At 35.3% G+C, this 27,475-nt stretch overlaps 2 protein-coding genes across 2 annotated transcripts in view; one reads left to right on the top strand and one right to left on the bottom strand.

The window, feature by feature from the left end:
• Positions 1-8,749, top strand: part of LOC111595517 (mediator of RNA polymerase II transcription subunit 12) — a 35,369-nt gene extending 26,620 nt beyond the window's left edge. Inside the window, exons 2-3 of the mRNA XM_023309297.2 lie at positions 8,171-8,331; positions 8,459-8,749. Of these exons, the coding sequence (XP_023165065.1) occupies positions 8,171-8,331; positions 8,459-8,518 (221 nt within the window). The 3' untranslated portion in view covers positions 8,519-8,749. The remainder of the gene's footprint in view (positions 1-8,170; positions 8,332-8,458) is intronic.
• A 15,928-nt stretch (positions 8,750-24,677) lies between these two features.
• Positions 24,678-25,299, bottom strand: LOC111595548 (selenoprotein BthD). The gene has a single exon (XM_023309336.2). The coding sequence runs from the start codon at positions 25,184-25,186 to the stop codon at positions 24,782-24,784; it is 405 nt and encodes a 134-aa protein (XP_023165104.1). The 5' UTR covers positions 25,187-25,299; the 3' UTR covers positions 24,678-24,781.
• Positions 25,300-27,475: the final 2,176 nt, after the last annotated feature.

A 27,475-nucleotide genomic window follows, 5' to 3' on the forward strand; every position in this document is an offset into this window, starting at 1 on the left:
TTTCTTTTAGCTAGATTATAAACGTTTTCCCTCGGCACATCATTAATTTATATAGACAAAGTATGGCAAAACAGCGTCTTGTTTGAGACTGCTGTCTAGCTGCATACCATCGCGCCCAGGACCGCGTTGCCAAGCTCATTATAAATGTATCTAGAGTGTGGCAGCATTTTATATTAATTACAATAGAATGAGCTGAGCTGAGCTGAGCTGAGCTTCAAGCTTCTAGCAAACTGAAACTGAGAAGCTGAAAATAAGCGATTTTTTTCTATCTGAATATCACGCATACAGAGCTGTCCGAATATCGTCAACACTCTGTTCGCTGCTCCAGTGAAAGTACGAAAACTTTTAATAGATATCCCATACTAGTTCCTTTCCAGACTCTGAGCATTCAATTATGTATGCCGTTCTTCTTACTTACTGGTCAGGGGCACTTTCATGTGTCCTGCAAAGTTTTAATGGGTATTACTTTTTGGCTCGAACGCGCTTTTAACGCTTTTTAATTGCCAATTAAGAAGTTTCCATTCGCTCTTAAGATTTATGCATGCGAAATGCGATGCTGTCGCATCGATTGATTGTTGCTGGCCAAAAAATAAAGGACAAAGACTCCGCAGTCATTTTCTTCAGTAAAAAGTAAAAGCTAAAGCTAAAAAACCAGCGCGCGTTAACAAAATCATTTAATTTGCCAAAAAAAAAATCGAAAAAAACGACACGAAAATATGAGTTTTTATTACACTCGAAGCGAAGCGAAGCAAAACGAAGAAGAAGCTGAAGTAGAAGGAAAAACAGCGAAAAACGTAAGGAACATTTTCGCATGCTTTATATGCGTGCTAAAAATAGAATATGCCTGCCAAGGGGCACACCCAAACAGCAGCTGAGGAGCTGGTAAATGGTGTTAGAGGGCCGCATGGGCGGCAGGAAGCGCGTTGGGTAGCTCTGTAGCTGTGTGGCACAAGACAAGACAAGACTACAAATGTGTAAGCAGCAATTCCCAAAAGTTTCACTCAGGCGCTCACACAGTGCAAATGTGTGTGTGTGAGCACAGACGAGGCATATCAAACTGTTGATGGTTTGTTGCTTCTTTATTTGCCTCGTTTTGTTTGTTGCTATATTTGGCCATTTTGTCCTTGCCAGTGCCACAGTCGTTGCCGTTGCCATTGTTATGCTTTGTCTTATGACTGTCAGACATGTATATATACATATACATTACATACATATGCATATACATATATTTGTTATATATATATAAGGAGTATGTGTCTGTTATGTTGAGTCGTGGCCGCGCCTTAAAAGCTGCACATTGATTGTATGTTAGTGTGTGTGGCTCTGTGTGTGTGTGTTCGCAGTGTTGTTAGGGACCTAAGTTAATTAAAATATATAAGCATTGCCATTTCCTTGACTAAATTGTGAACTGTTGAAAGGCATTGGCACGCTTTTGGTCAGATTAGCCAAAGTTGCTCGCAAATTGCCCCTTTGAGTTTTTCGGCATGTGTGTGACTATGTGTGCGTGTGTGTGTGGTGTCTGATTATGGCCAATCTTAATTCTATCTGACAGTTGTTATTTTTGATTTTTGCCAAGCTCAAATGTCAAGGTCAATCGCAGCGTTTTCATTAATTTCTATAAATAACCCACAAATTTATTCTGAATTAATTTCTGCTGAAACACAGATCGAAATACATGGCGTATACGCTATGTTGTATAAGCGCACAAAACTGCTTATATAATTAACGTGGAGTATTGCACTCGACAAATCCAGTTTCAAATTACAAATTGCATTTTTAATGCGCGCTCATCAGCATAAAACTTTGAATATAAAACAACATAATAACTTGTCAGCACATAAAAAGAATATGGCTGTAAAACTATGAATGGCTAAGCTTCGGTAGCAGAAGCTGGTGTATAATTTGCTAGCCAAGTTAACAGATTTCTCGGCCCTCGTCGGTGTGTGTGTGAAAACATGTTGAACAAGCCAAGGCAACAGTTTTTTCCTTTGCGAAATATGTACAAAATGGAAAGTTTAGCATGCGTGCGGTGCACATTTGGAGTGTGCAGCGGGCGGACATTAGCAATTTGCATATTAAGTGCTATGGGTGGCACATCATTTAGCCCTCTGGCCTGGCAACAAGCCATAAACAAGGGACGAGCGGCTGCTCTCCTGCGTGTGTGTGGCTGCTCGATGAAATGGTCTATTAATGCAGGGAATATTAATGTAGCCTGTGGGCGAAATAGCTCGAATCTATTTCAGCAAGGCTAATAAGAGATAATCTTTCAGAGACTCACAATCAAGGCCCGCTTTGGTTTCCAAGCGATAAATATTTGGCCACGATATCAAAACTTAAGTATAATATTTTCGTAATATAATTTCAAGTTTTGTTTTATTTTCCATACGATTTTCATATAGGGTATCCTTAGTTCATTCCACTCAATGTTGAGTTGATGGGAATTCAAATTTGCGGCATGCTTGTTTTTCTTGTTTTTGTTTGAGCTGTAGAAACAGAAACTAAAAGGTTTCTCGTGTAGAGCGGCGGCTCTTCAATATAGTCAATTGCCTGGTCCATCGATGGCAGCATGTGTTCGAGCTTGTTTTTGTTTGCTTTGCCATAGTGAAATATGCACATATGTAATTTCAAATGGTTTCCCACACATGGCGGATGCGAGCCGAGTGTCGCATGTCTGCAATTAGCTTCCAGGCATTGTTGCTCAAAGAAGCATCCGAGGAGTCATCAGCTTATTAAATTACGCTAAACGGAAAGTGGGCGTGACACACGCACAAACACACAAACCGACAATAACAGATGCTGCCTGTGGGCGCATACGGATAGACGCAGGCATACATCCGCCTATTTGAGCCATTTCGTATACATTTCCAAATTCTGAGTATTTTACGCTTTGTTCGTCAAAGTAAAAATAAGACAAAAAACACGGCAAATAACAAAAAGAAAATGAACAAAAAAAACCAACCAGAAGAGACAGAAATTTTCCATTAAATAATACCGAAAAGTAGCTATTAGCTAATGTGAGTGAGGATGTGTAGGTGTGGGTGGTAAAAATTGGAAATATGCTAACAGAATTGAAGCAAAAATCAGCTCCACAGCTGAGAACACAAAAGCCGAGCGATAAAAATGCTAAAATGCCAGGCAGAGAGCGAGCGCTTAAATAAAAATACCGACAAATTTTCATAGAATATATTCGAGCGGAAAATTTAATCAAAACCTCATTAGAGTACAACCAGCTTCCACAGCCCGCAGCCCGCAGCCCGAAGCACGCAGCACGCAGCACGCAGCAACCTGTACGGTGGCAACACCTGGCAAAATTATGACAACCAAGTAAAGCTGAGGGCCCCATAAATGTGAGGGACGCGTTGACAAAACAGATGCGAACCCTCAATTTGTCGACAAAATGCAAAAAAAAAAAAATAGATGAATAAAATGAAATAAGTCAAGAAGGGACAAAAAATAAATTCAATTCAATTTTTGACACAGGGCTAGGACAGCCGGCACATGGTATATGTCACTGTAAATGGGCTTTGTTAGGGCCAGACAAAAGTGAAAGGGATGCAGAGCGAAGGCTGGGCAGGGCGGCGGAGTGATTGGAGGTGAATGAATGCCCATCAATTTGGCAGTTGTCATTTATAAATTTGCTTCAGCTTTTGTTTTATGCATTTCATTCGTGTCTTAGCGTGGGTGTGTTAAGACGCGAGTTTAATGTCTCAGCCAGCTAGCCAGCATCTCGGTTGTTTTTCTTTTCTGGTTTTTCCCTGCTGCCTGTTTATGTGCGCCACATAAAACTATCAATTTATAGCTGCAAAATCGTTGCGCGCTGTTTCCTTTTGCTGGCGCTTCCTGCAGACGACGCCCTCACACACACACACACACACAGAGTGCATTAGTGTGCATTGCGCGCTCTCGTTTCGTGGGTTTTGTTATTATTGTTGGCAGCATTTTAGGCGCCATGGCGACGAGACAACAGGCGTTTCAGCTTTGGCTTTGGCTTTGGCTCTTTTGGCTTCTTTTGACTCGTTTGGCTCTTTTGGCTGTTGGCTTTCTGGGAGTGGGCGAAAAAGGTTTTCTCGCTCGAACTTTGTTACAACATTTTTCGACTTATTTTTGTGGCGAGCTCCACTCATTCACAGGGACCTGCGCTTGCATCACGTATACGCCATGTCACACTCGCACTCGCACTCGCACTCGGCCTCTCTCTTACTCACTCTCACTCCGTCTCTTGCCCAGTCGACAGAAATAGCAAATAGCAATTGCATACAGACACACACACACACATAGTTATAATGGAGCCCAGCTCACACTCCTGCTGCAAGCATCACACTCAACAGCTCTCCCCTCCCTTGACTTACCACGACTTTAGATACGCTACTCAGCTGCGACTTGGCAACAGCCAAATCCTTTTTATGCTTTTGATTTTTTGACACTCGACGTGTTGTTGTTCTTGCGCTTGTTGTTTGTTTGTCATAGTTGTTGTTGTTGTTGAGTGTCTTAGTGTCAACATGCGTTGATTCTCTCAAGCGTATGTCCTGGCTTATGTGCCAGTTAGTTACAGGATGTAGCAACTTGGTACAGTTGTGTCTTACGCGTGTAAGTTGCTCTCCGTCGATCTGAACGTGATTTGCATGCAGGCTTCCAGCTAAAGATTTATTGAACTTGCCACGCTTATGGAATTCTGTCAAACTTCTTTGCCCAATTTGCATAAGCTGCAGCCATACTTATCGATGTAGTTTGTATTGCCTTTCAAGCTAGTTCTCCAAACTTTTCCAAACATATTTAAATAAAATGAAAAGAAAAAAAAAAACAAATTTTAAGTGCAACATTCTTCTAGAAAGTTGATTTAACTGTCAAAAAGTTTTTGTTTCTTATGCGTCTGTTAAGGGACGGCAAATAAACGCGCCAGCTGCAGCCCAGACATTTATTATAATATTTTTATAATACTTTAAAAGACCTCAGCTTAGTCTTTCTACTTAAATAATTCAATTGGATTAAGTTTGTGTCTTCAGCTTCAGTTTTTTCGCCAGTTTGCTTTGATCAAAATATTTTATTATTTCATTAACTGCAATTAAAACAAAGTTAACTTTGTGCTTGAGATAAAATATAATAATAATTATTAGCTTGAAAATTGCCTAAGATATAGCTAGGGCAAAGAGAGCTAAGCTCAGTTTACAGTTTCTGTAAGTAATAAAAAAGCTTGCAAAAATAGTAAAAATTAAATTTTCTTTTAAAATTGAAAACAAAAATTGCCTTGACAACTTTTGTTGGCTACCTGTAGGCGCAGTAGAAAGCTTTACCTTTCTTTTTACCCCTGTGAATATGTAACTGAAAAGCGAGCTGAACTGCAATTGCAGCACAAATGCTACTACATAAGAACTTTTGCGCGCTTATTTCGATTTATTGCACAATTGTTGGGTGCCCGAGGTGGGGGCGTGGGTAGGGGCGCAAACAAGCACAAAAATCAATTTAAAGTTCAATAGCCTCGCTTGGCCCATAAGCAGACGACATACAAGAAAGCAAAAAAAAAACAAAAACATGGCAAATAGACTGGGAAAGAAACGGGCGACAACAACAAGCAGCAAGCTCGTCCAAAAATTTTTAGCCATGTTGCAAGTTGCAAGTTGCAAGTTGTGCACCCACTCAAGCGCTTCACCTCCTACTTCATCATGTTGCTTCTCCCTGTTGCAGGGCGCTGCATAGTTATTTGTGTGTGAAATTAAGTTCAAAGTACAAAATGTGGGTTGTCGACAACTGCAATGGCTTGGCTCGCCTTGCTGTGCCACGCCATGAGCTCAACTGCAATATAAATGGCACAATAGCTGCAGCGACAGCAGTCAGCATTGTACTAACGGTTAGTTATAATGGTCAGCCATAAGCTGAGAGAGAGAGAGAGAGAAGGATACAAAAAAAAAACAAAAACAAGAAACCCATAAAACTAATGGGCGTCGCACATAAAAACTGTTTTGGGTCAACGTTGCGTATACGCAATGCGCCTTAATTCATGCATATGCAAATGGCGTGCGGCAACTGCAATCGAGACATGTGAAATCAGCATAAATATGAGCTGTTAGCTGCGCGTGGGCGTGGCGTGCCATGGCATGGCTGTTGCAGCCAAACGTGCCCAAGTATCCATTGACGCAATTAAATGCGATGGCAGCGACCGCGAAGCGCATTGATAAATGGCAATCGGCGACGCCGCTGGTGGCGACATTGTCATCGCCATCATCGTCATCATCATCACCGTTTCGGGCTCTTCAAAATGCAAATGGCTCTTTGGCACGCCAGGGACTTTCGTTCCCTGTCGCCATCTATCGCCCTGGCCGCTGTGCCTAACGAGGCGTTGGGCGTCACAACTTTTTGCACCTGCCTCTCATCAATTGATTTCATGCTGACAGCAGACAACTGAGAACATGATGCCGACTTCATTTGGCAGACAGTCTTACAAGTAGCAACAACTAGACAGCGCGACAACTGGCAAGTTGCTAAAGGGGTTTGTGCCACCAGCTGAGCGGGCGCCCGAGCGCTCGGGCGTTCGGCCTGGGGTTGCGCCTGCTAAACAATTGAGTGTCAAGTTGCGCGCATTGCTTATGCACTTTTCGCAGCTGCTGTTCTTGTTGGTTTTGTAATGTGCATTAATGCGCTGCAAGGTGATTCAGCAGATATGCAACTGCAAATGGGGAGTTGCAATTTCATCTTTTTTTTTGCCTAGAGTTGACAACTCGAGTTGAGCCCGGGACTTGCGGCTGACAAGTGCTGAAGGGCAGGCACTTAGTTAGCATTGTTATGCTTGTGTGTGCCAGACACTTGAACAGTGCCACATTAATGAATGGGCGGGTTGTAAACTACAGCTGTCATGACTGGTTTGTAAAAGTGTTGCCTACTTTTCAGCGCCTGTGAATGAAATATGCGAAGCTTGCAAATATTTCTACTGCCGTCTAGTGTATCGTATTACATGCTCAATGCTTTACAGTTACATCTAAGGAACAAGAGGTAGAGGCAATCAGGTTTCATTTAACTTAACATTACTTATTTCAGAGTAGACTTAAAAGAGTTTCGTTTGAATTTCATGATTCAGAAGGAAAACAAAATTGTTTTATAAAGCCAAATACCCAAAAATTTCATTGTCAACTTAGCTGCATGTAAAACAAAACAATTTAGTTAAAAAATGCTGGTCAACAAAAAAGAACAAGTGTCGCTAAATGCTTATCAAATAAATATCCTGTTAACAGCATCATTTTGATCAAAATACCAAAGGAAAAAAATGTGTAGTCGAATGATTTTCGTTTGGTAAAATTGTATATGTGCAACACAAGAATGTGCCAACAATCCATGTGCAGACACATCAGGAAAAAGTGCAGTAACATTTTTTCCAATCGCTGGTATAAAAATAGCGCAGCTGAATTGCAAAAACTAGCGTGGCAAAGATTGTGGAAGAGCGCGCAGGGCGTATAAAGGTGGGGTAAACCTATATGGGCAACTTCAACAAATCTCAATACGCAAACATGTAGCCAGGAGCAACAATAACAATGCCAACAAAAACAACACACACACTCACACACGTGTGTGTGGCAGAATGGCTGAAACTAAACCGGAGGCGCCAACATGTCCTACAAGTGATTTATTTTTATGTATTTGTTTGTAGAGCGCAAAAAAACCATCGAGAAATGCCACAAAAAATAAAGTTTTTCTCGCTGTTGTTGTTGCGGCTGAGTCGCTGCAGCGCAGGCTGATTCGCCTATCCTGGAAACGGCGAAATGGGTATCCAGCCAGCAAGGAAAGTAGTAAAGTACCAAGCGTGCAACTATTTATAGCAGCGTGCGCCGCTAAGCGGCAACATCGACAGAAAGGAAGCATACAAAATGGTGAAAAGACAGTTTGTGTGTGTGTCAGACAGAGGGAGAGAGAGAGATAAAGAGAGTAGGAGAGAGCGGATAACAGCGGAAAGGCAAGCCAAATGGCATAGCATACTTTTATGCGGGTGTCGTTGCAACTTGCAACATTTAGACGCAAATCATGGCGGACATTAGCGTGCGCAAAGTTTTGCCACGCAGGTTGAACGATTTATGTGAAAAGTTGTTACCTGATTTGGCTTGCCAACATTATGCATAAAAACTATTTGGTCTAACTTAGCAACCTGTTTCATTTTCCGCATATTTCCACTTCTTGTGAATTTCAGAGTGCCCCACCGCAATGGATGGCATGGAGCGATTCGCTTGCCCCACACCGGATCTGCAGGGACGCTATCGCTGTATAGATGACCATGTGCTGTGCGACGGCTTCATCGATTGCCCGGAGGGCGAGGATGAGGACAGAAGATCCTGCATGTTCTACAAGACGGTAAGCATAGCAGCATAGCAGCACAGCATCTCAGTATACCAATACCCACTTCATGAACCTTTCTCTCCTTCACAAATTATTTACTTTAATCATATTTTCCCCAATTGTGTCTTTTGTTCCATTACAGACGAAAGCTCATTTGGATGTGTTAGCGGATGCGTTACTACGCTGGGCGCGGGGGCGTTAAATCCACACAAAACACATACAAGCAGACACACCTTGATAAACATACACACACACTTGATAAAAAATGACAGCTAGAGAACCCACGTTAACCATAAATTAAAATTAGTTTTACTATATATTTAACATTAATCGTGCAAACCTATTAAGTTTAAACATGAACAGACACAACATACATACACACACATACTAACCACCCCGCCTGCCCACACACCCAAAAAAATAAAAATAAAAACGTATTGAACAAAATGCTAAGTTGTGGCATGTAAAAATTCAAAGTAAAAAAAAAAACAAAAACCTACTAATAATGGCAACAAATATATATATATGTATATATATGCATACACATATATATATATGAAAAGATATGATTTGTATTATTATTACACTATTAAAAACTTTAAAAATTAATACAAAAAATCTACAAATCAAGCAGCTATTCAGAAAAATAAAAAAACCAATAACAAAACAAAATAAATTAACTAAAATGGCGTTAAAATTTCGAAAAGTAAAAAACAATAATGGAAAAATGTCGTCTCTATTGTTTTGCGCATTAAGTATTCAAATATATATTTAAAAAAAGAAAATATATATATACATAGATATATATATATATACCTATATACATCAAATGCATTTGTATATCTATATATATAAATATAAATGTGTATTATATATATATATATATATATATATATATATATATATATATATATATATATATATAAATATATATATATATATATATATATATATTTCGTGTAAATTATTTAACTATACGTGTATTAAAGTTTAAATGTTAATGCCACAAAATAAAATAAAAAATATATAAATAAACAAAAACAAAAGAAATAAAATTAAAAATAAATCAAAAATGCGTAAAAAATGGCAGAGCAAGCTGCAGATCTGGCAGTAGGGGAAGAGCAAATGGGTTATATATACATATACACAAATGAAGAATGAAAAAAAAAACAAAAAAAAAACAAATATGAAAAAAAAACAGACATTAATTATATATAGTAAATATATACATATAACAAATAAATATACAATTAAAAATTGACATAGGTTTTATTGCAATGATAATGCTGATAATATGAATACGAATGCGAATGCGAATATCTGATGACCGATTATCATTCGAATGATATGAAAGCTAACTAAAGACGCCGAAGGTCTACGAATGTGTAAATGATATTTAAATATATATATATTTAAACTTATATATGTATACAAAACATAAAAATGCAAGAATGAGCAGGAAAACATTTACAAACTAATACAATGAAGGTATAACATTTACATAACAAAAAGACTTGACTTGATTATACTTATTATGATTGATAGTTGAGGTTTATTTATTTTATTACGAAACAATTATGCATTTGATTTACAATTCTTACTATGCTAAAAAAAACGAGCTTTTCTACATTCGAGATATTTTGTACATAAATTTTTATGCATTTTCCATCTATTTGTTGGGTTTTTTAATTATGTGCTTTAGCTTACCTCTTTCATCTGTATGTAGAGATCATTTCAGAATCATTTTGTATATTTATTACTGCACCAACGTCTATTTATTCTACTAAGTATAACATTTTTAGCTCACCTTTTGTTTTTTCTCATATGTGAAACAGTTCTCATGGAAATGGCAGCTATTTGTAGTTAAGAAAATTTATTTAAATCAAGTATATTTAACTAACAATGGACTTATAAATATATAACGAAACAAAAACTTTCACCTTATGCGAAAAGAAAAACAAAAAAAAAAAAGAAAAATATTAAATACTTTAGTTAAAGGCCTGTAAAAACGCTAAGTGAAAACTATATTAAAATCAAAAGAATATATTTATTTATTTCATTCTAACTTTGCAATTTTATTTCGTTGATTTCTGTTCCTCAGCTAAGATGAGCGCAAATACAACCGTTGACTGTGCTGAAGGTAAAAATTACAATACGAAAAAACAAAGAAACTATATAAAATATTATATAATTATCCATTATCGTTATAATGCATACCGAGTTCCAACAAGCAATCAATTAAGAAAACAATCAAGCAAATTTTTAAACAGGCGGACAACAGAAAAAGGAAAAGATCGAAAGAAAATCGCGAGGAAAAAAAAACGAAATTTAACAAAAAAAAAAAACAAACAAAACAAAACAAAATGTTGAAACGGTTGTGTATGCGACATGGCAAAACAATTAAACAAAACCCAATTAACCAATTAAACATAAATAAATTAATTAATTTTTAAAAATTCCAAGGAAAAAACTTAAAAGCTTGTTAATGTGGTTTTGAGAGCTATTAAAATGTTTATTTTTTTGTCTTTTTGTTTCCTAAAACATTCAATGCCAACCTTTATGTAAGCATTAAGCATAAAACTAACAATTAAAAAAAAAAACAAAATGAATCAGTTTTATTTACGAAAATAACATATGAAATTGCGAGCAATAAAATTTCATATCTTATACACAGTACGTATAAAATGCAATTAATTATAAACAATTAATGAAACCTTTATGGATACATTTTGGACTTATTATTTCGTCTTACGTGCTGACACACAGCTCAAATGCGCAAAGAAATGCAATTTACAATTAAAAACAAAGAAAAAACAAATTAAAATAAAATGAAAATTAAGTTCCCAGTCTGCAGGCCCCGGTCTGAGCTCTGTGTCCCTGCGATAACAACGATCTTCGTTAAAAATATGATATACTAAAAAGCCAATGTTTTCAATATAAAGCATAAATAACGAGTATTCTTGTGCTTATTGTTTCACTCTTATTTAATCAATTATAATTTTCATTTTCTATTAATAACTGCAAAATAACCCACCTTTAAATATAAAAGATAACATTAATAACAAATGATATAATCGATTTCTATACCGGTATAATAACTCTACATAAATGTTGCTTACTACCAAAACGAAAAGAAAGAAGAAAACAAAAATCAAATTAAATGTTTAATAAAGTGAATAAAACATAAAAAGTATATATACATATATATGGAAAGTATATATATATGCGTATTATCCTGGCAAACATTATGCACAAAAGAAATCCTTTACCATAAATAAAAATCGCACTAAGTAAACCCCGATAAATAAAAACAAAAACCGAACACAAATCAAAGTAAACCAAATGTAAAGCGACAGATGGAAATTTTAAAGACATTTTTGAATGAGAATTGAAATGAACGAAAACCAAAAACAAAATGGAAAATATACATATATACATCTATTTTTGGCCTATTTTTCTATAACCGAAACAAAAACGAAAACAACTTTTTAAACTGCAACAAAAGCGAAAAACAAATGCAAAACCCAAAAAAAACAACAACAACAAAAGAAATGAAAAACTTTTATAATACGAAATAGAGCAACATAAATATCTATCGTTAGTTTGATGTGCGTTAATGTAAATACACATAAGTTACTTCATTTTTATATGTATGTCTATATACATACCTGATTTTTCTTAAATTCATCTTATTTTCTTATCTATTTTTGAGTCTAACGAAGATCGTTTGAGTTTTTTTTTTTTGCATTTCCTTGACTTGAGTTTTTGGGCTGCCAAGTCGAATCGGCAACCAAATTGTATGTACAAATTTGTATATAAATGTTAACTAAATATCAATGAGCAACAATTTTTATTTCCAATAATTTGTATGAATTTTGCGACAAGAACTTGATATTTTGTTTATTTTTTTAGTACAACATATTAAATACATATAATTTAAGAATAGCGAAAATAACAAAGAAAACATTAACCTAGCAAAACCCAAAGAAGAAATGACAAAAACAAAAACAAAAACGAAAAATAGTTTCTTAAAGCATATAACAAGCAAATATGATAACAAATAATTGTTAAATGTTTAAAGTAAAACACATATACAAGTGCATAAGCAAACACATACCAACACACACTCACACATACAGATACTCACACACACACATACACTTATACACAGTAAAATTATATACACATACCGTTTAAGTATATAGAAGACACTCATGCAACACATTCAGTCAATAATGAAATGAATGAGAAACATAAAGAAATAAAAATAACACTAATTGTATTTATTTGTATTTGTATATTTAAAAAAAAAAGAAAAGAAATGAAAAGAAAACACAAAAAAAGCGAAAAACGAAAATTAACTTTAACTATTAATGTAGCAAATGGTCTCAACGCAATGCCATTCGCACAATTTTTTAACAACTATTTAAAAACGAAATGAAAATGAAAATGAAAATGAAGAGAATAACAAAGATCAATTCGAACTCTTATTTCTAACTATTTATACTTTGTATGTATTTGTATTTGCTGTACATAAGTTTAGCCTGCCTCTGTCTCTGTCTCTCTTCTTCTTTGACCCTCTCTTTCTCTCTGTTGAAGTTTTTCATTTGTAAAAGAACACGTTGATGATTAGAATGATTATGATAACCATGTCGATGATGACGATGTATAATGTGCGCATTTTTTGCGGCCATTTTTTTTAATATAATTATAATTCCATTATAATTTATTGTTTACATATTAATTATATATACATATATATATATATATATATATATATATATATATATATATATATATATATATATATATATATATATATATATATATATATATATTAAATAATTATATATACGAATATTATAATATACAGAAAACAAACAACAAAACAACAAAAAACTATACATGAAGAAGAAGAAAACAAATACACAACTTAATATACACTGAAAACAAAACGAAACAAATGCATTTCTAATTTCATATATTACCTCTCTATAGACACTCTTCTCTCCCCACAACAGATGCGTTTCCTTTTAAAAAGTTGCCAACAATTTCAAAACAATTTAAATTGTCTGTTCTGTTTTGTTAATTGCATTATGTTGGTTATGTTGGCGAATATGCACAGAATTCTAGTTAAGACCAAGTTTTTAATTACTTTTTGAATAGTTTTTAATAGTTTCCATTTGTTTTCATTCTAGTTATTCGAGAATTCTTTTATTCACTGCTCGCAAGTTTTCCTTTTCTCTCGTTAATTCTCTGAAAGACTTAACCAAAGTCTCTCCACACCAACAACACAACAAGCAACACAAACGACAGTTCACACAGCACAGCATATGGCGAGAGCTGTAGCAGACTCTACACACACAACACACAGTAAGTTCTCCCTATAAACAATACTCTAAAATATTCCCACACATATTTAATTTGCACGCTTTAATAATTTCTTCTTAATTTTCGGCTGCCTGACGTTATTTTTGAACACAATCAACTGCTGAAATATGAAAAGCAAAACTTTACGGTGAAGTTCTGCTTTGAAGTAGCACTTGAACATTTTAGCCTTCTCGTAGTTATTCAAACAGTTGAAGTGCAATTCAAAACTCAAAGCTTAGCTAATTTTAGCAGCAACTTTCAAAGTATTCAAGAAATCCTCTGGGGCGAGCCTCGTGACGCAATCTCCGAGTCGGTCTGTTTCAAGCCAAAACGAGAAGGTCTTCTAGGCCAAGAACCAAGCAAACAACTTCCGAGTGTCTGCTCAACTGACGCTCTTCACAACTGACAAGCGGACAAACTTTTCAACAATGCACAGGCTACATTTTTTCATTCAATTTGTAGAAGGTAAATGCAAATAAATTAATAAGCAGCCATTGGGCGTAAAGTTAGATTAGTTTATGTATTTCATGAACAAATATATACATACTATAAATATATTTACATATGTGTGAAGCGGAATCTTTGAACAGATACTCAACGTAGGCGAGTGTTGGAAAATCGAGCAGCTGGATTTTTGGAGCGAATATTTGCGGTTAGCACAAACAGTTGGAAAGCATTGGACGGGTTTTTGGCAGCTAACAAATAGCAAATCTAAGGGACGGTAATGAAAAGCAGTTAGCAACTATATTTTAAAATATATATTCTATAGATGTTACTTAGCAAATGAATGTAAAGATCATACATATTAGCCAACGGAGCATTACTAGGCCATGTCTATTTACCAGTAGCCGTAAATACACAATTTTGCTGAGCACTAAAGCACTAGGCGAGGGGAAAACAGAAATAAAAAAAGTAAACAAAAATATAAAATATATACACAATTTAAATGTTTACATATATATGCATAATTATTCGAAAATTATAATCAATGTGTTAGGTGTCATCAAGCAACTTTTATCTAGACTTTAAGAGAGCCTGAGAAGCTTGTTGAAAAGTTTGATCGTATACAGGGTATCTACTATCGGATAGGCCCGAAACTGCTAACCTAATTTGTTAACGCTTTGGAGGCTGCATGCAGAACAAACTGACACAAATATGTCCGTCAAATGGTTGACAGTTAACCCTCGAACTATAACTGTAAAACTGTAAGCCATATAATTATGTCGTAATTCGTATATCGTGTTTCGTGCATCGTATATCGTATCGCTGGCGGCTCTTTGGCAAAGTGGCCTTCAATGAGCATCAGGTGTTGTGTGCCATTGATTCGGGCCTGCTTTTTCTTTCACAGCCAAACAAACAAAATATATATCGACTTACAACATACAACAAAAAGCTGCACTCAATGCGCACAACCAGAGCCACTGATGCAATTCAATGCCACTTTCAATACCCTACACTCTGCAATAATTGCCGCCCGCGATATGAGCCACACACAGCTCAAAAAAAAGTATTCGCTATCTGATTTAAATAACGCAAATAACCCGAAGCATACCCAAGTCTAATAACTACAATCTGTTTTGCATGCAAATTGCTGAAACAAATTGGTGTCCAAGCAGTTGGTTGGCAAATAAAAATAACTGAAAACAAAAAAAAAAGAGAAGAAAAACAAATGTCATACAAATTATAGTGGATTTGGCCATGCCAAGCCAAATACAATTTAAATAAGAGCTAGCAGTTTCGCCCACAGCATAAAGTTGCCTTTCGAAGCGAAGCAGCCAAGGGGATTTCCTTTGTAAACCAATTGATTTACTTTCGTATCGATTCTAATGCCCACTGAGACTATGAGCTACGGCAGCAAAATTATTGCACTTCAGCTTTATATACAATTTACTTTTATTCTATAAATATAGAAATTCATTCATTTTCCTTACTTTTATGCATGTGCTACGAAACAATTTATTTATTTATTTTTTATCGTTGCTTTGCTTTGTTAGATATTTGGGAACTATTAAAAGAAAAGTTAAATTCAATTTATTCTATTCATATAGTTAGCAAAAGAAACTTATTTATTGCTCAAATCTAGCCATTACATTATTGTCTCATACAAGCCAAAAGCATCTTGATTCAGTCTATCAAATTCAAATGAAGAAACTTTAATTTTTTTTACTTAAATTAAATGTTTCTCATTAGCTGAGCTGCACACTGAACATCTTGGTAGTTTAGGTGCATTGCGGATATTCACAAGTATAAATCCTGACATCAAATTTGGCGATGTCTAAGCGCACACAGCAGTCTCCTTGACACGTAGAGTTTTTGGCTTTCGGCTGGCTGTGTGAGTGAGCCAGATGAAGAGCTTGGCTCAGAGATTGTGAGCAAAGGTTCTGCAAATGAGGGACACGAGTGCAATATGACACTGTGTGTAGATGAACACGCATGAGGCACTGTGACAACCGTGAAAGTCGACAAATTTAGTTTAATTTTATTTGCATGGCAGCGACTCTGATTTGATGAGAGTTTTAGTTGACGACATTTTAATTTGTGTAATTCGCTTGACTCTAAGTTGGACGAGTTCATTAGAAAATAATTATGCTGTGCAGATGTAGTACGGTAAAAGTTATCCAAACATAACATAGACACACACACACACACACACATTTAGTTCCATCAACTGCATGCACTTGTTAAATGTTAAACATGTTTACGAAAAGTTTACTTTAAATACAATTTTGAAGCGAACTTTGTTGCAGGCGAAACCCCAATTAAAATGCAATGAATAAACTTGAAACATGCATTATTAATGGCACATATATAATATTGATGCAATTCATTAAAATTGCAATTGCACACACTATTAATAAATTTATTTTCAATTTATATAATTAGCCCAAGAGCAAACTTGCAAAACAATTAGCGTTAACAAATTGCACCAATGCACTTTTATGTGATAATCAAATTCAAACGAACATACAATTTTTTAGAATTTATATAATGCACCATAATTGCACTTAACTAAAAATTATAATTAAAACAACAAAAAAAAAAAACAAAACAAAACCTTTTATTAAATGTATAAAAAAAAAACAAAAAAACTTTGAATTCGTATTAGCGCCTAATTAATAAAACATTTTCCGTTTTCATTTGCTCTTTATTTTTTGTTTCATTTCTCTAATTTCTATTTATGTGTAGAACGTAGCACTTTTTGCACAAATATGCACAAATTGAAAAACAAACAAAACGAAAGTAAAATATTAAATTACCTAAACGCTAACGAATACAATTATACAAGTTAATTTCGCCTCACTGCTTGTCCAGAGTTTGTATCAGCAGAGAATAGTCTTCCACAGCACCGACAACAACTGAAATACACCTGCCAAGCGAAACGAGTTGATCAGACAGTTAAATAGGATACACAGAACACGAGCTCTGGATGCAAGCATGTTAGAGAGGCGCTACCCATTCTTCAAGGAATCAAAATATTTTCGAGCTATAACATAAGTAGTCACAAGTACCTTAAAGCTAAAAACCAAAATCGTTGTATTGTATGTTATGTGTAGACGCTCAAACATGGCGGCAGCGTAGCTAACTACAACAAACCCAAGTCAAAAGAAAAAGCAATAGCATTAAACAACAACAACTGCAACAACAACAACAACAACAATCTATTAGCTACACTATCCTGTCTCATACACAAGCAGCTTAAAAGCAATCCGTCCTAACTGAAACTTTTGAGCCAACAACTTGAATTGCAACGCGGATTGAGACACTCGGCAGAGCACTTTCAATTAGAGCTACCTAGTATACGTCTATTACGAACCCATGCACACCTACACACACACACACATACACACACACACGTAAAATGCACTTAAAATGTAAATGTTGTGATTTAAATGCACCGCCTCAAAGTATGCACCAAGAAAGAATTAAAAACAAATTTTTGACAAATGTATTTTTGCACAATTTTTAAAGAATGCACCAAAACCAAGTTAATCGAAAATATATTGTATTTTAATTAATTAATTGTACATGCATAGCCACTAAATTAAAGCCCCTAAAATACATATAAATATATATACCTATACACTCAATGTATATTAAATATATTTATATATATACGAAAACGTTATCAAATTTTTTGGACTTTTATTAAACGAAATTAAAATAAAAGTCAAACGAAATGGAGAGATTTTTGTGTTTTCAGTTTTCTATTTTAATTTTGTGTCTTTTAACTTTTGCATAACTCGAGAAAAGTCTGCGAAAAACAAAAATGAAATTCAAGGAGAATCCTTCAAAACATGCAGCTAATTGGCCAAGGGTCAGTGCTCTGTAAATATACCAAACGAGATGAATAAACAAAATACTTGAAAGAAACGCTATGTAAATAAGCCAGGCATAAAACCACGAAGAAAAAAAATTAAAAACATAAACAAATAATGAAATCAATTATTAAATAAAATATGAGAAATGACAACACGATTACTTATATTACAACTCTACCAAGCAAAACAACCAAACCGAAAATGAATGAGAAATGTTTTTAAATTTAATTATGTATAATGTTTTATGTAATGTATGGTAATCCACAAAGGAAGTCCTACTATTAATTTCTAAGTCATTTAACTTGTAAATTATTATGGTTATAAATGTATCATACTATAAATGTAAACAGACAGGCAAGGATATTACCCAAATACTACAACAGCAACAGCAACAACAACAAACACAACTAAAACCACATGATTTACGCGTATTCTCTATAGATAGCATGTGGTTAGAAGTTACGCAAAAAATTATGTCTGCCTATGGTTATATATATACATATATACCTACTGAACAACAAAATATATATAGATATATATATATATATAAAATGAATGAAAAGTAACTGCATTCGAGTTGAGCAATCGCAATTATTGAAATTGAAATGAAAATTATCTATAGATATATATATATAGATGTATGTATATACATGATTATGTGTACGTGGCAGCAAATTCTATTACAAACCAAAACATACACATATATATATATATATATATATATATATATATATGTATATATATATATATATATACGTATACACATTAAAAACCCAAACAAAACAAAAACCTACCTAATTTATGAGATTATATATACATATATATATATATATATATAAATTACAAAAAATTTATGTAAAATTAAATAAAACGAAGCCTCAGTCAGTATAAATCGATTGTTTTATTTGATTTTCTCACGGGCCCTCAATCATGCATTTAGGCAAATAATGTTATGACTCTAGCTCGGCTGTTTCCAGTTCACATGTTCATATTTGTGTACAGACGGCATTTTGAGTGTATTTTTATTTATAGCTGCAATTATCGCATTTAGCAGATGACGCCAAGGCGAACGCCTAAGCAAAAGAAATACATTTTGTAAATTCTGGACTATTTTTGCCTCTTAATTGACAGCACCCAAAAATAAGGCAAAGTACTAAAGATTTGCATTTGTGATACGACTTACGTTGTACCTGACGGAGCTCACCTCAGCCAGAACATCACCTGTTGTAAATGGATCATTTAAGTGAACAGTAATATAGTTTTATATATAGGAACTCACAGCAATTAGTTTAGACCAATTATATTACAGCAATGCACATAAAGAGCTATATCATGGCGAATACCTCATAAAGTCTAGAAGATATTAAACAGATGATTCATATATATAAGTGATGAATAAGCTGATGCAGTCAATAAGCAATATATTTGTTAATGCCAAGATTTTAGCAGTTCAACTGAGGCAAGTTGAGCTTGCTAAAAATTTATACTTAGTGAGAATCAGGATTTAACACAAATAATGAGAGCTTCCATAATACTCTCTTAATGCATTCAAATTTATCAACTCAATTTATTTTTAGGTAACTTATTGGTATTTAAATTTGTGGTAAATGGGCTTTTTTTATGAGCGTATAAAGCGGACGCCGTATTTAGACCTAAAATACAGCTTTGGCTGCCTTGACCGATTGGCCAAACAAAAACAGTAACGGCTTCTGGTTTGGCTCTTTGGGAATTCGCGTAAATATTTTGTAAATAAACAGGTATCATAAATTTTAATTAGCGCTGACCAAAAACTAATTTCATGCGAAAAAGGCCAGCTAGTAAATGTGGGCTTGGACGCGCGTGGGCTGTGGGTGTGTCTTAAGTCAACTTCTGGTGCCCAGTGCAAGGCATAATAGCCATGTGGTGTCGGTGCCCCATTGCACCCCGGAGTATACACGAAAATTTATTTTATTTCGCGCTACCATAGCCCCGTCCTACCCAATAGCCTTCCGGATTATTTACGTTTAATTGCCTGCCTTTTTGTTGTTTATTGGCTTCCTCTATGTTTATCTAAATGCTGCTAGGCTGCCTAGTCGCATTTTCCCAGAAATCATTGCCAGTTGAGTGGGAGTTGGGAACATCATTTTTATGCTTTATGATGTGCAAGTAAATAAAAAAAAAAACAAAGAGAATATATATATATATATAGAGGGGGAACTTCGTTTAGCCTGCACTGCGGCATAGGGTAAAGTTCATCCTCCGCAAGAGCTCATATCGTGTTCGACCGTGTCCCGCAACATGTATTCCTAGCTACCTGTATGGCAGGCGAACGTCGGCTCCCACGTGCCCCGAAACTCTGTCTGACCTTTACCAAGTGCTCAATATGAAACCAGTTTTAAAAACCCCCCCGGTTACAATGCGGAATGCAAGTTAATTAAATTGTGACAAGTTGCAGTTAAGTGGAAAATCAAAAGGGCAGTTAATTAAAGGGATTTGGCTTGGCCTACACTTGCATTAAAACAAATGCCAAGCCCCAAAATGGCATCTGTTGACATTTCTACTGCTGCCGCTCGCTTTACATTCCATTGCACCCACCAGGCTCTGTGAGAATGCCTATGAATTGTGTCATTACGCCTAGGCCTATTTACCTTTACTGTCGTAGGCGCATGTTCATTAGCCGTAGTCGAACAGGTTTGTACTTTGCGTGTAAATTTGCAGATTTACGACAGATTGTTTATGTTAATATCAGATTTTGTATTTCTGCATTTATAACTTTACACGTTATTCAACAAAAAAAATTATTTTAAGTAAAAAGCATTTAAGTATATATAGATTGAGATATATTTCGTGTTCTTTTTAAAGGCTTACAACTTTCAATTTGACAAGAGCAGATATTTGTTTTTTAAGGAGCTTAGTTTGACAATTCATTATGGAAAGACTTAGACCAGGCCAATGGTTGCAATTTCTATAAATATTTTTCAAAATTATAGTTCTGTTCTTCAAGCTTATTTATTGTGCACTTCGTCCATATAATTTTGGAGCTTATTTTTGATTGAATATTTGATTGAATTGAAGCCTAAATTTATTGAATACGTAAAAAGCTGAATTGTCTCATTTTAAAAATATATATCTTTCTTTGAATACGACTTAAGTTGGCGTAAATCTAAAAAAAAAACCCGATATATCTGTATAAATTTTATATAATAAACTTCTGAGCAATTTTCATGAATTTAAAAGATGAAGGCTTCCCAGTATTGATTCAGATGTAAGTTAAATTATTAATAATAAATTTCTATATATATATATTCATGTAAAAGTAAAATGAGTAATATTTAAATGTATTTTTATATATTTAAAGAAATTTCTTAGTAAATACTTTATACAGAAGTGCTCTTTTTGCATTTGCTTAACTGAGGACAGAGCCATCGACCATTACATATAGTCATAAAGATATATATGTATACGCAAATTCGATTTCTCAGCCATCTTTTTACAGGCTCAGATGAAATTGCCAAACAAATTATTTCTTGGCAAAGGCAAGATACCGAAAAAAGAAAAAAAGAAACGTGCTCCGTTTTACTTGTAGTTTCAGTTGGAGCTGCCTCCAACCCGAATCGATGCACGCTAAAAATAAATTTTGCGCCGCTGAAAACGAACTAATGCAAAATGTTGCGGTCTGTTTCCACACGAACTTTCGTGCCTTGGAACTTGCACGCTGATGCCGCTTTTGGCAAAGATCCTGCCACGTCCTTGGCTCAACGCACTGTGCAAAAATTTCGCCTTCGATTCGCGCGTGACAGTTGACACATGCAGTCGCCGTCGCCGTCGCCATCACCATCGCCGACGCTGTCGCTGTTGCCACTTGAGCCAGATCCAGGGCCGGTGCGTGCACTGGACGTTAACCCATTTTTTTTGTTGCTCCCAGAATTTTATGTTCCGTTCGCCGCTCGCGCTGGCCACATTAAAGCGCCCGCATCTGCAAGATACAAATAAATTGCAAGCCGTGGGCAGCAGAGCGCTGACATCTCTTTGTGGGCCTGCCGCATTAAATATGTTGAAATCATGCGTTGGTATCTTGTATTATTTTTGGGTTCTTTGTTCTGTTCTTTTTTACGTCTTCGAACAGTCACCGAAGTATCTCAATCTGTAAAAAACATAAGCGACAGTGGCCTTAGCAGCTACATCGTCGCACAGTGCATCAAAAGCATTTAGAATGGAGTCAAATATTTTAAATCATTAAATTGTAAAATATTTTAATAGAATTTATTGAGATTTACATACAAATAATTTTATGAAATATTTGTTTAAATTACAAAGTTTCAAAATAAATTTACGATTTAAAAGTATTTTTAATAAAATTTATTTCTGATTGAAATAATTATAAAAATAATTATTAAAAAATATAGTTAATACCACGGAGCTCTTTTTACTTATATAAATTGTAATTAATTATTTTAAATCAATTTACTTTTAGATAATTGCTAATTAAGCTTCGTTCGCCTTCCCGTAGCTCGAATTTTGTAATTTTATTTTAGCAACTGTTTCGTATTTGCTGTTCTACTGTGTGGCAGTTGTGCTCTCATTTACTTTCCTTTTGGCTGAAATATGCGGCTGCTTGTTATTTTTGGCTGGCTGCGCTGGCATTTTATTTACAGCCTTTATTAATATTAATGATGTGCGACGCTCTTGTCTGTTCCAGTCCCCACGCATCTTGCTAAATGTGTTTGCATTCTTTGGCATTTGTTCGAATTTGATTTTGAAAGTTTCTGAAGTCGATTTGGCTATGGCTGATTAGCAGCTTAGCTTGACCGGGCCAAGAGCAGACCAGGGCGAAAAACTTTGCCAATTTGCTGTGGCGAAGTGCGACCTTTGGCTTTTAGCTGCTTTCCGCAAGCTGACGTATTTATGTGCTATAGATACGCCTATTTAAATTAGCCCGTTGTTTTGGCCAAATTTGGCACAGCCGAGAGCCGGCAGTCGGTAGTTGGTAGTCGGTAGTCGGCCGTCGACAGCCAACTGCCAACTGCCATGACAGCCAATCAAAAAGCCATCTGCACTTGCCAGCCATCATCCGCCAGAGCCACCCGGCAGTCGGCAGCCGGCAGCCTAATTTGCATGCTGATCCGGCAAGTGACACCCCGAAAACATCCACATCACAATCAGCAGCGGGTCAACCAACACTTCGCAACTCATGTAGCTCTTGCTGTTATTATTTTAGTTGTTTTTATGGCAGCTGCTCTTGTAGCTGTAGCTGAAGTTGTAGTTGTAGTTGCGGCTGGCGGGCTTCTACTCGGTAGCAATGTCAACTTTACGTTGCATGCAACTTGTGCTGCAAATTTTATTGTTAAAATGTTGCCGGCACAAATGGCACACAAAACCCTTTGGGCCACGGCCATGCGCAGCCAACCCACCCACACAACCAACTACCCCCACATACTCTCTGGCATTTTGGCCCGCTATGCTGCATGCAAACAGTGGCTGGCATCTGAACATTGTTGTTGTTGTTCGTCTTGTTGCAACATTGTAATTTGGTTCGGCTATGAGCATTGGATTTTTATGGCTTGCTGGCCTTTCCATAACGCCCCCTAGCGGCAAACAATGGCACAAAATGAAACAGTTGTGGATGCGCAAAGTACATGCTAACCATAGTAAAATCGACTGGATCAGACGACGTTGCCACTGAAGATGGTGACATATTGTGGGAAAAGACGAGACTCAAGTGCAAGAGAACATATGTAAACTTGACGAGGAAAAAGATCTTCACAACTTTTATTTAGCTACAGCTCTTAAAAATTGCTTTCACCTGGCAATGTTGTTTGGGTAAATATGAAGCGTCTGTTACTTCTTTCTCGCTCAGAGAAATTGAGGGAGAGAAAAGTGAAGAAAGCGAAAGAAATTCCTTTAATAGAACATAAAAAATAATCAAATGTTATATGCCAACTACATGTATACTAACTAAATTACAAACATATTTAATAGCTGCACAATATTCAGCTACAGCTTCTCGTTTTGGTTGCCATTGTTGGATCGTGTGATGCAATTTTCTAATTTATTTGTTATAGATTTGGGTTAGTTTTTTGCTTGCCATTTTGTTATCAAATCAAATTGTTTGCATTGATTGTTATTTTTTTTTGCTGTGACGTTTGTAGTTTATATTCAAATTGCATTTGGCTATTTGTGTAGTCAACTGAGGGGTCGAATAGCAGCCCCAGACAATGGGACGACAATGCGGCACACTTTTAACAATTGTATTATTTTCCTTTTACATAGTATGTGAGGGTGTGTATATGTAGATATGTGTTAATTATCTTGCTTACATTTAGCGTTTTAAGCTGTCAAAATGCGACGACAAGATGGCACCTGCCAGGTAATAACAATGATAATAAAATATAAAATTATGCCCGATTTTTAAATACTCTATATTGTTGCAAGGCATTTAGTTGACATCTATCATTCATTTAGATCTAAGCTGCGCAGTTTCAGTTTTCTGAACGGCAGCAGTATTATAGCACATTTGAAATACATTTTGACTGATGGCTAGATTCATAAATGGTGCGAATCAAGTTTAGTCTACCTCATTTTAAAATGCTAAAGAGTATAGGAATGGTAACACGATGTGTGCCAATCATCTGAATTCGGCGTGTTAAAGACTTTTCAAAAAGACCTCGGCATATGTGCTTGTGTGTGTATGGATTACGTGTTATCTTTTGACAATAGGGTATATTGGCTTTATTTTTTGCTGCTTTGTTATGTTAATACGATGTCAAACGAAATATCAGAAATTCACTCAGTGCTAGTTACATATCCATGTCTTCGTCATCGAGGTCTGCCACCTTTTCCGCATAGAATTTTCTAAGAATGCGCTGCACATCCAGTACCAGGTTCTCGAAGATCGGAAATTTGTCGCGTCGCGGCGGTCCTTTGGTTAAGCCGGACCACAACATGTGCTCGGAGGTGCGAGCATTTTGGCTAAATTTTACCTCGAACGCCCCATCCCGGGGCGCCTGTTTGCCATTCTTGTTGCGCACCAGCTGAAACTCGCGCTCAGGAATGCGCTGCTGAAAGAAGGTAAGACATTCGTCTGCCTTGGCCTGGAATATCGGGCATTCGGTGGTGTGCTCTATGTGGAATATACTGCGATCCTTAGAGAAGAACTCATCAGCGGCCCAATCAACGACTTTGCCTTTCTTCTTTGGTGGCATTCTAACGGAATTTTTTTATTAGCGATACAATTTTTAAAACCCTGTCATTTTAGTAACAATTTCTGGCATATGTGCTAAGTGTAATTGACAATATTGAAATAACTAAACTTATTAACAATTAATACTTGGCCAGCGCTGATTGATGGGTCTACGGTTAGTTTGTTGCGTTTCATGTTCCGTTGATACTGGCACTGCGCGCGATTCATAAATCAATTTCAGCATTTCACAAAGTGTCGTCGCGCCAAAGAAAAAAATGTTAAAACCGTTTTCTAAAAACAATTTTAGCCATTAGACGAGCTATTTTAAAATGCATCATACACAATCACACACAAATACGGACAGAGAGAAATGGAGATGGAGAATGAGAAAAAAAGCTAGCGAAAAGAAGAGGAAGAGAAACAGAGAGAGAGAGAGAGAGAGAGAGAGAGAGAGAGAGAGAGAGAGAGAGACAGAGGGTATATAGAGGCAGAAAAACAATGTTGCTAACTTGACAGACAGCGCACACAGCACGGAAAGCAGCGACAACAACACGTTGCACAAACAAATGTTATAAAAAATATACATAAATTAAGCAAATATATATTCATACAAACATTAGCAAGACGCTGTACCTAGTATATATGTACTTCTATAATATATTTCTATTTCTTATGTATATATCGAATATTATTGCGCATTCTTTTGCCTAATGTTTTTATGAAGTAGGAGGAAGTCATAAAACTGAGCAGCGGAGCAATAAAAACAAAGGCTAAACAATAATGCAAATTGAAAACATTATTGAAACATAAAAAGATCAATTAGGGAAATTAAAAAAAAATTATAAATTAATCAACTACTAATATATAGCCAGAGTATTAAAAATAACTTATATGTTTATAATATATTAATTTAAATAATTATTAGTTTACGATATATTATATATATATTATATTATTATTAAATAATATATTTTCATTTTATAAATTATTAATTTGTAAAATTAACATGTCAAAATTTAACATTTAGTTTGGAAACTTTTGTACTTTGCAAAATAGTAAAAAATATATTTGAATAGTGTGAATGTGTGAAGAGCCTCGAACATTGTCTAACCTCAGATCATCGTTAAACATATTTTAAGAAAATATTTTTTTTAATTAATTTCAAGTGTGTTTTTTAGGCCAGAACATATTGGCAAAAGTTTAATTTTTAGCGAAAAATACTAAAGATTCCATTTACTTAATTTTATTGCGCAAAAAGTCAATGCGCATTTTAAATATTTGTGACAATTATTTTTATATATTTGTTGCTCTTTTCATTCAATTATTCAATGGTAATTTTGTTTCCAGACATTTATAAAGTACGAGATGTCAAAATGTAGTGAGTGCAGTTCAAAACCCAAATAAAAATTCAACATAATTCAACTTTGAAACCGAATATTCAACATTATTATTCTTATCGATTTCTTAACTTCAGGCTACATAAATGTTCGACAATCAAAATATAAACAGTGCCAATAGCAGCACAGTCTACAGTTAAAGGTTCTGCAAATAATAAAATAATTTCATATGGATTATTGCTGCACTTTAGTTTATCATTGCATGTTGGTTTGCACGCCCACAGTTCTGTCAGTTCGTATGGGCAGCGGCATATCCTGTTCATAGCATTTCAATAAAAAGCGAAAATGCAATTTGCAAATGAACAATAACAAAATGTAAACAACAAAAGTTACGGCACACCGAACAGACCAAAGGCAAGAAAAAAATTCCTCCAGTGAACCCTAGAGCAGAGCGTGGGGTCAATAGTGAAGCGCCCTCTCACAGGCTCATAAATATTAATGCGTGAATTTTTTATTTAATGTTCCGAGTTTTTAAAGCAATATTCAAATGTGATGGCTGCCGTCTGCGGTCTGACAATGCGTGAGTACATGTAACATATATATATATAGGTATATATTTATATACATATATATATATTTATTTATATTTACCTTTCAAATGGAGCTAGATAAATGTATCTTACGTGAAAAGTGTGGAAAACAAATATCCAGTGCAAAAAATTATTAATAATAATCATATTTAAATGCGGCACATTCGTGGCGTCTGCGTCAGCCACAGTTGTGCGGCGCACAAATTTAAATAAATAAACTCAACATACAAATATCTATATATACATATATGTGTCTCTATCAGCAGCTGTATCTGTATCTGTATCTGTATCTGCGGCTACATGCGCACTTCTCCACACACACATATATAGATATTTGAGATATATTTTTAAAAAATCAAAACGACAAATCTCGCGGCGCTTTTC

This window comes from Drosophila hydei, unplaced genomic scaffold (genome assembly GCF_003285905.1).
Source record: "Drosophila hydei strain 15085-1641.00,03,60 unplaced genomic scaffold, DhydRS2 tig00000060-arrow-pilon, whole genome shotgun sequence".
Lineage (NCBI taxonomy): Eukaryota > Metazoa > Arthropoda > Insecta > Diptera > Drosophilidae > Drosophila > Drosophila hydei.

Coding starts and splice junctions, on each gene's coding strand:
- LOC111595548 (XM_023309336.2), bottom strand. CDS start 25,186: ATGCCACCAAAGAAGAAAGGCAAAGTCGTTGATTGGGCCGCTGATGAG.